Source organism: Symsagittifera roscoffensis, chromosome 5 (genome assembly GCF_963678635.1).
Source record: "Symsagittifera roscoffensis chromosome 5, txSymRosc1.1, whole genome shotgun sequence".
NCBI lineage: Eukaryota > Metazoa > Xenacoelomorpha > Acoela > Convolutidae > Symsagittifera > Symsagittifera roscoffensis.
This window is the reverse complement of record NC_087066.1, coordinates 10014210-10027657: the sequence shown is the minus strand read 5'-3', so window position 1 is coordinate 10027657 and position 13448 is coordinate 10014210. Positions and strand designations below refer to the sequence as shown.

At 33.9% G+C, this 13448-nt stretch overlaps 2 protein-coding genes across 3 annotated transcripts in view; one reads left to right on the top strand and one right to left on the bottom strand.

The window, feature by feature from the left end:
- LOC134845699 (cleavage and polyadenylation specificity factor subunit 4-like) overlaps nt 1–13448 on the bottom strand; it is a 373809-nt gene that overhangs the window by 325301 nt on the left and 35060 nt on the right. The gene's annotated exons all lie outside the window — the stretch shown is intronic.
- The window catches only part of LOC134845744 (uncharacterized), a 33124-nt gene continuing 25405 nt past the window's right edge, over nt 5730–13448 (top strand). Inside the window, exons 1-2 of one of the 2 annotated variants that reach the window (XM_063862806.1) lie at nt 5730–5902; nt 9135–9254. In XM_063862806.1, the coding sequence (XP_063718876.1) occupies nt 9147–9254 (108 nt within the window). In that variant the 5' untranslated portion in view covers nt 5730–5902; nt 9135–9146. The other variant, XM_063862805.1, reaches the window with a different exon arrangement.

The window sequence follows — 13448 nt, the reverse complement described above, 5'->3', positions numbered from 1 at the left end:
TAGCGTAAAATTCGCCCTGATACGAGCAGTCTTGTTGTTCCGAATTTCGAAGAAAACGGAATATTTATGCTCGGTGTGGTTTTTTCATTCAATCAAATTTCGCCGATCGAAATAATAGTTTTCGACAAAAATTATTTATACCCATTGAAGATATTGACTTCCTGAGTTCGATTTTAAAAAGATATTTTTCCTCCGATTATTTTTTGTAAATTTCTGGGGGTTTGGAAATTGCCAAAATGATCATGTTCTGGACTAAATTATGCGCGTTTTAAAGAATTTATTCATTTTGCTGAGAGCGTAACACGAAACATTCATGCATGGCGGATTATCCCGAACAACAAAAAAGCTCTAATTTGAATTGAGGCTACCTAAATTTTATAAGTTTTCATTATTTTCGTTTCCCAAAAACTATTCAATATGAATTAAGGGACTGTCGGAACATTCAGGGTTTTGCCCTGATATACGAGCAGTCTTGTTTAACCTAATACAAGCAGCGCAGTAGCTCTAATTGGCATTGGCAGCGCCGCAAAGAACGATATCAAACGATTCGGTTAGTAAAAATGTTCAGTTCTTCAACTAGAGAGGAAACTTTCTGTTGGAGCAAGATTCAATAGATTTTCGCATATTTTATATTACAGTTTGAATCGAAATGGTTGTTCCGTATTTCGTGGTTTTGAGCTCGTGGTGGGTTTTTTTTTCTTCAGACAAAAATTTGCTTTTTAACTAGCCAAATTTGACGGAAATTTTGTATCATTCAAAAGGTATTGTTGTGCTAAGCTTAAATTTGAAAATATATTTTACTTGTGATCGTTTAGCGTAAAGTAATAGGGGTTCAAAATTGACATTTTAGCCAATTTGGGACTATAATAACGCGCGATATATTTCGCGCTATTAACGCGTAAGCAGAGATTCAATCCGTCTTAAAAATTTTTCCAAATTGATTGAAGGAAGCTTAGTTGCCATAATTGATTTGTCACTAGGAGCAAATTCTATAAATTTGTACCATATATGGCGTGCGGGGGCATGATTTTTGCAAAATTTCAAATTAAAACAAGAGTGCTCGTATCAGGGCGAAGCACCGACTGTTCCGACTGCCTTTTACGGTTTATGGAGAAGTAAAAACAAATAAAAATCATCCCCCACTCGCCATATAAAAATCAAAAGAATTCTCTCCTTATAGCAAATCAATTATGGCAATTAAGCTTCACTCAGCCAATTTGGAACGATTTATAAGACCGATTAAATTTCCACTTACCCATTAATATTGCAAAATATATCAGACGTTGATTGTCCCAATTTGGCCGAAATGGAAATTTTAAGCCTTCGTAACTTTAGGAAAAATTACCACAAGTGAAATATCTTTTCGAATTTAAGCTCAAGACAGCAAACTCTTTTGATTGATATAAAAAAAAATCCCGTCAAAAATGGCTAGTTAAAAAGTCGAAGTTTATCTGAAGAAAAAAACCCATCTCGAGCACAAATATTCCGTTAATTTCGTATCCAAAGTCGGAACAAAAAGCTTTTTTTATATCATGTCAATTAGTTGAACCTATTTTTCGCAAGGCTAGATGTTCAAATCTAATGTTTTTCCATAAGACTTAAAATGATACAGTGTAAAATAGTAATTGCTCGGCAAACTAATTTTGTTGTCATTACATAGCAGGGGAACGATATGCGTCACAATATTGTTCCCAATATTGTAACAAAAGTAACGGAATATTTGCGCTCGGTACTCACTCGAGACACTCACACTTGATTGAAGTGCTTAAAGGTTGTTAAAATGATCATGCGAATTAAAAATCCTGGTGGCCTACAGGCACTGATCATGAAAAAAAACAGGGAAGCATGTGAAAATGAATGCTGTTCATATCTTAACTCATGATAAAATTAATGATAGCCGGAATGACAAATGAGGCAAATTGAGCCGAATCAGCGTAAATTGAGATTTTTTATTGGTTAATTGAGTTTGGAATTGGATGAACCCATCAAGTTTTTAAGGACATGAAAAACAGCTGCGTTACAAGATTTGTGGAAAACTGCATGAACTATTAATTAGGGGCAGAAAATGCTGCAATGAATCAAATTCGATGTCAACTGCTATCCCGCACTCAGTAAAAAGAATAAAAAGTGGATTATAATGGATTTTTGCTGTCAGCCTCGATAAAAACTCAAAAAGAATTGATTATAATCGATTAAAAATGGATTATAATGTTACTATTTTTCGAAACTATAAAAATCATTATAATCGGTTATAATCTATTATAATCGATCATTTTATGGAATTTTTTTTTCAAACTTTTTTGAATTATAATCCATTATAATGGATTATATTCAATTATTATTCAACAAACGTCATCGCTTCATTTTGTTTTAGTTTTGTTTTGTTTTGTGTGCTTTTCAGTTAGTTACCAAACTAACAGAAACTGTAATTTTGTATTTATAGCCACCAGCGGATTTATGAAGGGCGCGTCGTGGGGGGGGGGGGGGCGACACCACCCTCCCCTCAGGGATTCGATCCCCTGCCGACCCAAAAGGTCTCCCCATTTCACCCCACTATTTTGAGGTCCCCACTTTTTTCAGATATTCATTTTTTGCTTACTGACACTAAAATGTTTTAACGGTGCCTAATATATTTTAATTTTGAGGGAGGTGCGCGCCGAAAAATGCAATTTTTTGGTCAAATTTTTCCAAAAAGTGCCTAAAAATGCCTTTTTTGGCCCCTTTTTTTAAAATTTTGTCTGCGGCGCATAAAATTTTACCAAAAAAGGTCTTTTTAATGCATTAGCGAGCTTGGAATCAATCAGATCAGGCTTGATAGGGCTTTGGAGACCCTCGCGAAAATCCTAGATCCATCCCTTGTGTACTGATTCTTACTTCTTTCTGATTTTTACTGTGTTCTCATGCCGAATAGCTAATTTATAATCCATCATAATTGGTTTTTCCTGTGAAATATAATTTTGATAGATAATTTTTATAATAGATTATAATAGAATATAAGAAATTTTAAAAAAATTCTGGAAAAATTATAATTGAATATATTCATTAAAAAGTCACCAAACAAGTTATCATTATAATGGATTATAAATCGTTTAAGCATCTAAAATTGGTGCTTATAATTGATTATAACTTTAGTAAAAGTACGATTATAATTATAGTATAATCGATTATTTTCTCTTCAGTTTGGATCGCAATAGTCCGCCGCTTGCACTTGTTATTAAACGCAATATATTAACCCCAACCCCCCTCTAATTTCAACAAAAAGAATCACAGGTAAAAAAACAACAACATTGAGCTCAGGAACACGGTATTTTTCAGATGGTGTACTTTTTTTCAGAACTGCTTAGTTGAAAAATCGAAAAGTGACTGAATAAAAAAACCACTCCAAGCAAAAAAAAAATCCGTAATTTTTTTCGAAAGTTGGAACAAAAACAGATAAAATGCGAAATAAATGTAACTTGGAGAAACATGTTTGCTTTGAAAGGTCTTGAGTGACGTCGATAACAACTACACGTAGCACCACTGTTAAAAAATTACCTCAACTTGGTGTCCTGGACAAAAGCCCAAACTGATTAAGTCTTATGTTTAAGCACTCTGATTCATAGCATCATCACAAAATAACCTCTGAATACTTTGACTCTTTTTAAATACGAGTTTCCTAATTGAAATTATGTCGACTATTAACCATAGTAGTAACTCATTTAAGAGTACAAATTACTAGTTTAGGCCATAGGAGACATTCTCAATTTAATTGGTAAAACTAATCATTTAGAAAGCATTTTGATTAGCTTGAGAAGTAGTCCCTCATTCACGCGTTCGAAAGAGAAACACGCTACATGGTATCAATTGAAGGCAACAAAAGAAAATTCCTTATTAGAAAAGCACACTGTTTTACTCTTTAATCATTCTTAAACCATTATAATAGCTATATTGTTTTCAGCGTCCTTCCATTTCTTCTAATATTCCAAAGAGAAACATATACTAGTAATATCTAGCCTTAAGTATTATCTTAAACGCAAAAAAAATCTCAGCGAGATGAATATGCTCAAAGCATCAAACTCAAAAACTGCCAGCAGCATCAATTACGGATAGATGAAATTTTCTCGGAGCGATGGATGAAAAATTTTATGGCAATGAAAACCGAAAACTGAAACGTAAAAACTACCACCGTTTTTAGAAGACCTTGAAATATAAGCTCCTGATAGTAGATAGGGAAACATTTGCTGGATATTAATAAGGTCGCTAGTCAAACTTTTCAGAAAAATTTCCCAGAGTCCAAGTTGTCGGGACGTTTATTTCGTCCATGAAAAAAAAAGAAAAAAAAGAAGCGGAAATCGGATAAAAAAAAGTACAAAACAACTAAACAGTTTGCTCTATTACTCTGTTTAATTTTTACTCCACTCGATTTTGAATATAGAGAAGAATTAAGAATTTGATACGAATGGAAAGTCGACAAAAATTAGAAAGAGTGCAATCGCACCAGAATAGAGTCGGAAGGCATCAAAAAGTAACAGGTTCTTAAAATAAAAGTGCCAAATAGAAATCAGGTTGACAAAAAAAACTGTTGTGCAATTTTTTTGCACTATAGCTTTATAAAAATGTTTAATAAAGATGGAATTAAAAAAATTTTTATAAAATTTTTGAGAAACGACGTCTCCTCTCAGCCTACAGGAGACTTTTTTAAAAAAGCAGTTTTGAATCACGCTTAAAATATGTTGTCAGTAGCAATTTAGTTCTGGAATAATTACTGATTTTGCTGGTTGCTATGGTAGGACTAGGGGCTGAAAAACCTTTCAGACATTGCGTTGTATGTCAACAATTTTTAGAATGATGAGTTTTAAATGCTTAGAAAAAATTTTTTAAAAGTTTTATTTTAAACTGATTGGTATTTAAATGAAACTGATTAGATGATTTTTTTGGTCACAACCAGTTTTCATTCCATATTCGGATTTAATTTCCTCCAAATAGTGACAAAAATATTTTCAAGATCAGGTTCAAATTTGGAAAATTTTTTTATCTTTTTTATTTGCTTATATGAATCATGCCAGTAGGTTAGTTATCAAGTTCAAATAAAAATCGAGATTAACGGCGAGGTTATTTCTGTTGAAATCTAAACCGCAATCAGCCGCGTGCATGTTATTTCGTTCGATAGTTCTGCATAAATAATCGCAATTAAAGCTTTGATTTTTACTGACTTTATGGTGCCGAATCCATTTAAAGTAAAGTCGCTTTGATTCTCACAATTGGTATTGAGAATTATAAGCTCGGATTGTTTTATAGGGTCAGAAACCTCAAATAAGAAACTGCAATTCAGGTCTTGCCGCATTGTGCTTACATCTCTGTTAGAATTAGTTTTGAAACGTTTTATTTTAAGAATCAAGATAAGCAAAACAATTTTAGATTTCCGTTGTGAAACTTTTGCTCTGCGATAGTTTTAGATTCAAAGTTTTACTCTTTTGGCTAAAGCTGTCTAAAAGAGAACTTGAATAGTCATAAGAATCATTTGCTTAGAGCTCTGTTTTAGTTCTAGATACCAAACTCTAATTAGCGCAATCGGGCAATGTTTAGCAGAAATTATGAACAAGAAGTCACATTAAACCATATTAAAAAGTCACATCAAATTATTTGGTTTCCCTTGTTTACGAATTTTTTCAGTTTCTGACTTGAAATAGGCATCCACAATTTTCTGAAACTGCGTTGCAGATTCAGAAGTCAAACATAAAACGGTCAACAATCGAAACAATTGCTGGCAGGTGTGGTTTGGAGAAGAATGTCTTATTGAAAAAACAATCGAATGCTGTTTTTGATCCGTTTTTGCTTCTTTTTCTTGAAAAAACAGAAAGCAATGACTCATTGAAAAAACAGAAAGCAATTACAATTTTACCAGTATTATTTTCAAAAACAGGTTAGTTGTGTTATATCATGTCTAATGCTTAAAACACAGAACACGACACTGGCTGTAGCAACGTTTCTTTCGAACACAATTAAGCTGTGTTGTATGATCCGATTTAAATCACGCGTGCATTGAAAAATAACGAAGAAAAAGCGAAAAAAAACAACTTATATAGTCACATCGCTTGAAGGAAGCTGAATTCCAGGTAAAAATTTATATTTATGTGTTTTGAGAAGCAAAGACTGTAGCAGGCGAAAATTGGGACCGGGTTGGCATAGCATAATGTACTTATGATCAACCCAGGGTGACCATTATTGTACTCTTTGAGCTGAAATGCTTTCTTTTTTGATGATCAGTCATAATTTCTATTTCAATTTTTTCCCAATTTAAAGTACTCTATTTATAATTCCTATTGGCAGCATCAAACGTCATAAGATTTAGATAAGAGATTGAGGATATCTGCATTTTTTTACTCAGAATTTTACAGTTTTGGCAATTTTTCCCCACAGTGCAATTAAAAGAATTGCCGCTTAAGTCTCGATTTACATTTGATCTCAGGTATCTCAGGGATATTTTTTCGGCTCATAGTTTTTGACAAAAACTTGTCATTTTGATCGATGGAAAAACACCCATAGCATATATACCCCCTTGTACTTAAAAGGCAAACTTTGCAAGATTCTTGCAAAGGAAAGCAAACTTTACAATTCTAATCGATATGCAAATTTTGCAAGAACATTTCAGCATGTGCAGTCTTTTGCGTAAATGGTTTCATCGAATTTTTAAAGAACTTTTTTTCTTGTTTTTAAAAGAACTTTTTTTCATGGGCACTCTTTGAAAAATTACTAGTAATACAAATTTCATAATTTTTGCTAAAATGGTTTCATCGAATTTTTAAAGAACTTTTTTTCTTGTGTCGTACTAAATAAAAAAGAAAAACTTTTTTGTCAAAAAAACGCTAATCATACATTTTCCATAGGTAATTTTGAATTTGCCCAAAAATCTTTTTATTTTTATTCAACCGCAAAACGACTTTTGTACTTAAACAAACAATTTCAAAAAAAAATTGCCTGCAAAACTTATTTTTTTTGTTTGCATAACCTAGTCCTGGATACACAAAAATTGGATTTTTTTCCATTTCTCTGGATAACTTTTTTTTGAAAAAGCGCAAAACTTCTATTTCTTTTGTATGGTATGTTTATTTATGCCTTTATCAATGTCTGAATAATTAAAAATTCAAAGTTTAAAAACGATCGTCTGTGAAAACTGTTGGAAAAAATTTAAAAGTTTGAAACTTTCAGTACAATTTTTGTGTAAAACAACTCTCAGACAATTCAGGTCGTTTCCAATGCATTGTAAACGCAACACTGTCATATCTAGGGTGACTCAAATTTTGAGTTCTTCATAGTTTTGGTCCTTTGTGTTTCCCAAAAGTTTTGAGAAATTGAATTTTAAAAAACCAAATTTTTTGGTTTTTGGAAAAATGCTAGTCATACAGTTTCCGCATATGAAAAGTCACTTATCATAGACCTTTCATCCATTTTCCTGTGATTATTATTTTGAATCAAAAGTGTATGACCAGCATTTTTGATCAACCCGGGTATTTTGAAAAATTTTCAAGATGACATATATACCTTTCGGAACAATGAATATTTTTCGTACTATTTTTTTTAGTACGTTTATTCGTACTATTTTTTTAAATTTTGGTCGCGGCATTTCAATTCAGCAATATCCATTCTAAAAATGAGTTGGATAATTGCTAGAAACAAGCAGAAACATTATAAAGCCCTTAACAAATCGAAAACTACAGAAAAATAGAAAATAATTTGTATTAGAATACCAAAAAATTGCTAAAGTATCTCAGTAATTATGCAAACTTTGAAACAAAGCAACTTATATTTGTTTTAAAAAGAGTTCATGCAAAACTTGCATTCCGAGAACACTGGGGTAAAGCTTACCGGCTCGATCGAGATTCGGTAGAACAAGACTGCTCAGATATCAGAAATTAATTATTTGGGTTATAATGGATTTTTTGAGAGATAATTGGCGAATTTCTCAAATTTTACAAGTTATCTCACTTCCTGTTTAGTGCAGTTGCTACGGATTACGTTTCACAAATTTAAATTTCTCACTTAAGGTTTTATACAATTAAATTTCTCTACTTTTTCAATTCGGCAGTGTTACATTTTTTTTACTGTCAGTTTTTGTCATCGCCCACTACCACTCCCCCCATCATATTTTTCAATAAATCGGTAGAATAACCAAAAATAAGCAAAACTTTGATTTTTTCGTTCTTTACTCATTTTAACTCCCAATGCGCTATGTAAAATATGAAGTGAATTAGTTGAGTTTGGTACCCCAGTTAGAAATGGAGTTAGAATTGGAGTTAGAAAGAGCAAACTGCTTGCTTCAGTTCAACTTTGCTGCTTCAATTTTGCTGCTTATGAGTTAATTGCACCAAATACACCGTGCGTTAACTATCTCAAATCGATCTAATTTGCAATTTTAAAACACACAACTTTACAAAAAATGGTAAAAAGCCTTTCTAAATTCGAGCTGAAAACTGGCATCAGAACCTTTCAGATGACATAAAAAATTGTCAAAAGTGGCTGTTTAAAAAGTCGAAATAGGTCTGGAGAAAAACTTCACCTCGAGCAAAAATATTTGGTCACTTTCCTCGAAACTTGGAGCAATAGTGAATTTCAATTTCCAATTGACTATACAATAGATTTCTGTTTTTCAAAAATAATCGATTGATGAAATGGTCTAAATTTGCCACGATAATCAATTATCTCCAGACAAAATTTTAGCCAACAAAAATCTCTTCTTTTTTACCCATGAAATTTCAGTTGTGGGATAACATTCATACTTTTTCTTGCAGATTATGTATTTTAATCGCAAGTTAAAACACAAACAGTTGAAAATATTTGAAGTTAGAAAAAAACTATCTTAGCGTTGTCATAATGCAATGAAAATCTGCATGGTGTACAACTGCAAATAAGTGAAAACATGTGTTGTGTCAACTTGGACCAAGCTTCTTAAGTGCAAATGAATGAAAGTTGAGTGTTTTGTTTGCACTTTGATTTTTTTTGCTATCGTCGATTTTTTTTTCATATGACTGAGTTCTTTGCTTTGGCTAAATTCTATTTTTATTTTTTGTTTTTATCAATGGTTTAGCAGAAAAGAACTTAAAACAACGCGTGCGAAGCGACAAATTTCTCTTTAATGATTGATATTGTGTTTTCAGTAGCCCCTCGTAATGCCATTGAATCCTCAGACCCGTCTTATTCTGGGTGTCTTGCTGTCCTGCTTGGTGTTATCCTTGATCGTACATATATCATACAAACAATCGATGACAACAAAGCAGGTGAGCTTCGTCCCATTTAGTAACAGTACGAATAGTTATGACGACATCCATAAAATGTAAGCAAAATGTGGGGCATAAGAATGACCCTTCTTCTCCAAAGGGGTTCGAGAACACAGGACCCAAACGACCCTTCCCTTCAGTGCCAATGTTTCACCATCTATTCTCGGCAGACCAACCTTGGCAGACATTTTTGAAGCACATATTTTGAAAATTCAATGAGGTAGCGCTCTAAAAAAACAGTGCATAAGTTTTGGTATAATAGGGTCTTTTTACTGTTCCATATCCATCTTAAAAATTAAACTTATCCGTTTTTTTTTTAAATCCGCAAGTCCGTCCACTCAAAAAAAGTTCTAACTCCATATAGGTTTTTCTAGTGCAGCGACTTGTTAGCCTTATATAAGTTTCTACTGTAGTCAGAGGTATTATTTATGAAAGCTACTGATCACAACGTAACCTTCCGGCACCATAACCTACCCGGAGTTCCATCACAACGTAATATTTCTGGAGTTCCATGATAAAAAACAATTAAAACCGTTAATTCAGTGTAATCAAAATTAGCGCACTGAATTAGCCGAAAATTAGCCCAACTGATCTTATGCGCTTGTCTGTCCTTTACACTTTCAAGCTAGAACATGAACAGCCTCCACATCCAAAGACGGAAGAACTGGGGTGAGCTTAACGGTCGGCCGAATAAGTGCGCTCGTAGCTGTTTGAGGGCGGAACGTGCGCATCCGTTTTTGCCGTAGTTGAGTTTAATGATGCGACCGAGAGGGTAACAACCTCGCGGGCTACCGGATTCAATCACCCCTACGAGATCACCCATTTTGTGAATAACGTCGGATTTGGTGTTTCACTTTGCCAATTTGTTAACTAAAGGGACATATTCTCTTAGCCAACGAGACCATATAGCGTTTGCCTATGACTGCGCTCGTATGCACACTTTCTTATGATCGAAGTATTCCCCAGGAGAGGGCGAAGGAAAAGTTGCGCGTAAAACAAAAGAAAAACTGCAAAATAAAAAAATGTGATTGTAAGTTAACGCTTCTAAATCGCGCAAGTCGGTAATTAACGGAGTGGTTGGTCTTGCATTCAAGGCCTGCTCAAACAAGCATTGTATTGTTCCTGACACATCTTCAGTTACCCGACTACTGACTAGTATATCATCGAGAACCCATTTAACGCTATGGACGAGGCGATCGCAAGATTGCACTGGTTGGGTTAATGCTGTAGTGCACTGGGTTATATTTTTAATGGACTTATCGCTTTTGCGTTTAACACGTGTTTTGTTTAAATTCACACTGTTGCCTTTTTTAAATGGTCATCTTTGGTAAAAATGAAACTAATTTAAGCTTAGATGCTACTCGTTCCAAATGTAACCGAATTCGCTTCACCGTTCAAGACCTTGATCGCTCTATACTTTTTAAATGACCAGGTATGAAGATAACATGTGGGTTGAGTTGAAAATTTTTAGCTTCAAGTTTTTTCCACGACTGTTGTTGGAGTCAACCGACTTACTCCAAGTTCTTGGCGAAGTAACTCTTAGAGGAGTTTCAAACAAGATCTAAAATTCATATTTTGTACTACGAGTTTCAAGAAAGTTTTTTTAGAAAATTAAACTTCATAAAACATTACTTTTACTCTGGAATGTAAGTTTTCAGAGAACAACCAGTTGAGATGATCTAGGAAATGAACGTTTGAGGTGAAAAAATGCTTACCTAGGTAAACCTAACGTTGTTCAATCATGTTTCATCTATGAAACCTGGATGCAAATTACAATGATGTTTCGTCGTTGAATAATGACTGACACGTTAATGTCAGTTCTATGATTCATACATAAAACATGAAAAAAAAATATTTTGATGTATTCCACAATAATCATGGCTGAAACATGGATGTAATTTTTCTGAAAGAAAAGCCTTTTTTGGTTGAAAATCCCAAGAACATTCTAAGTCCAGCAAAATTGATTTAAAAAAACTTTCAGCGGACTTGTAGCTGTGAGGAACGCATCATATTATTTTAAAATTACAAATTTTTTCCATTTTTAAACCAAAAATTGCCGTGTTTCCAGGCACATTTAGTTGCTCAAGCCTAATAACTATCAACTACCACAATTCCTTATTAGTTTTTTTTTTGCAAAAAATGCGTTTATAGGTTGTTTTAAGCTGTGAGCGGGTAAATACAAGTTTTGACCAAAAAAAAACATTTGCAGTTTTTAAGCGAAACTAACCATTTCTATACAAAATCAATTGCTCAGCCCTGTTACTCCCAAGGCTAACCCTGTAAACCTGCATTTCTTTTTTTGCAAAAAAAACACGCATCTACGTGGTTTCTAGCAGTTTTTATAGGCTTTTTAATCGATTTTTTTTGTTTGTAACGCCACATAAAAAAAAACTTTAAAAACAAATCAAATTTTCGTAAAAAGTGAATTTATTGTCAAGTTTTTGTTTTCAAAAACAATTCAAATAGACAAACATTTATGTTACATAGAACTTTCAGCGATGTCACATCAATGTCTCTAAGCTTTTTAAAAAATAGATGTCACATCGATGCTTCATCGATTCATCGATGTCACAACAATATTTTTTAATAATTAAGGGTAAAAGTTAAAACAGAGTATATCTACATGTGTTTGTGCTGGTACATCCCTGAAACATGTCAATTTAAAGCAATAAAAAGGATACATTTCTGAATTGCAATTCAAATTCAACCCGGGTTGGACGTTTTAACTGAACAGTGGTTAACATCTGTTAAACATCGCGAACATTCAAGCAGATTTCCACCAATCTTGTCATCTCAACTGATGATGTAACGCTGCTGTTTTTTATGTCCTTAAAAACTGGATGTGTTTTTTCTATTCCAAACTCAAATAAGCCAATAAAACACCTCAATTTACGCTGCTTCTGCTCAATTTGCCTCATTTGTCATTCTGGCTATCAGAATTTTATCATGAATTAAGATATCAAAAGCATTCCTAGAATTCTATCATGAGTTAAGACAGCAACAGCATTCATTTTCACATGCTTCCCTGTCTATTTTTTTCATGACCAGTGCCAGTACATTACGTGGCCAAACTGTGCATTGGAGAGGCGCACATTTTGGTGTCTGCATGAGCCTGGATTCCAGAGACAAGTCTTTAAACAGGTTAAAATTTTGTTGGAACGATCAAAGAAAATGAAAGAACGAAAGAAGAACAAAGGACGCGTCCGTGTTGCGGAATCCGCTTACAATGCACAAAATGCACAGTTGGCCTCGTAATGTAGGCCACCAGTGCTTTGCAATCACATGATCATTCTAACAACCTGTAAGCACTTCAATTATACTTCCCACAATTCACAATTAGATAAAAGTATCAACCAGCATCGGTTTGTCCTAAATGAGTGATCAACAAAAAGTTTTTTTCGATTTTTTTGGTAAAAATAATCAAATTCCATACTTTTTTGCGATACCGCTTTTAGGCACTCATGGTTTCCGCTCAAGACATAGACTTTTCGTTTCCGTTCCGTGCTTTTGTCAGAAAAAGATCGCATTGGCTTCGACAGCCTAAGTTTTTCGTCATTATCGGACAAATAGCCGCAGTTGGCCCCGATAAATCCAAACCCTACAATAACGAGGAAACTAAGATAACCTTTGAGGAGGACTCCTACCATGCCATAAAACGCTTTGGAATCCTTCTAGAAAAGAGCTCAACTTCGATAGGAGCCCCTTATTTCGGATAGGATGGGTTGTCAGTGTTCTGTTCGTCAGCGGCTTTCAAGCGAGTAGATGCACGCTCCATTGACCGCGAAAACGTTTCGTAAAAATTGAATGGTGGAACAATACACACAAAGAGTGCTCTTATTAGGGCGAGGCCTTGAAAGTTCTGACTGCCTTGGAGCCGTAATAACATGAAAAAATAAATTTAAAAAATTTTCTTCATTTGAGATTTTTGCGAAAATCATCCCGCCATACGCCATATAAAGAACAAAGTGATAGATTTTGCTCCTAGTAACAAATTCAATTATAGCAAACAAGCTTCCTTCAACCAATATGGAACGATTTCTAAGACGGATTAACTCTGCGCTAATGCGTTAATAGCGCGAAATATATCGCGCGTTAATTGTCCAAAATTGGCCAAAATGGCAATCTTTAAACCCCCATAACTTCACAAAAAATGATCACAGGTGAAATATTTTTTCAAATTTAAGCTCAAGACAA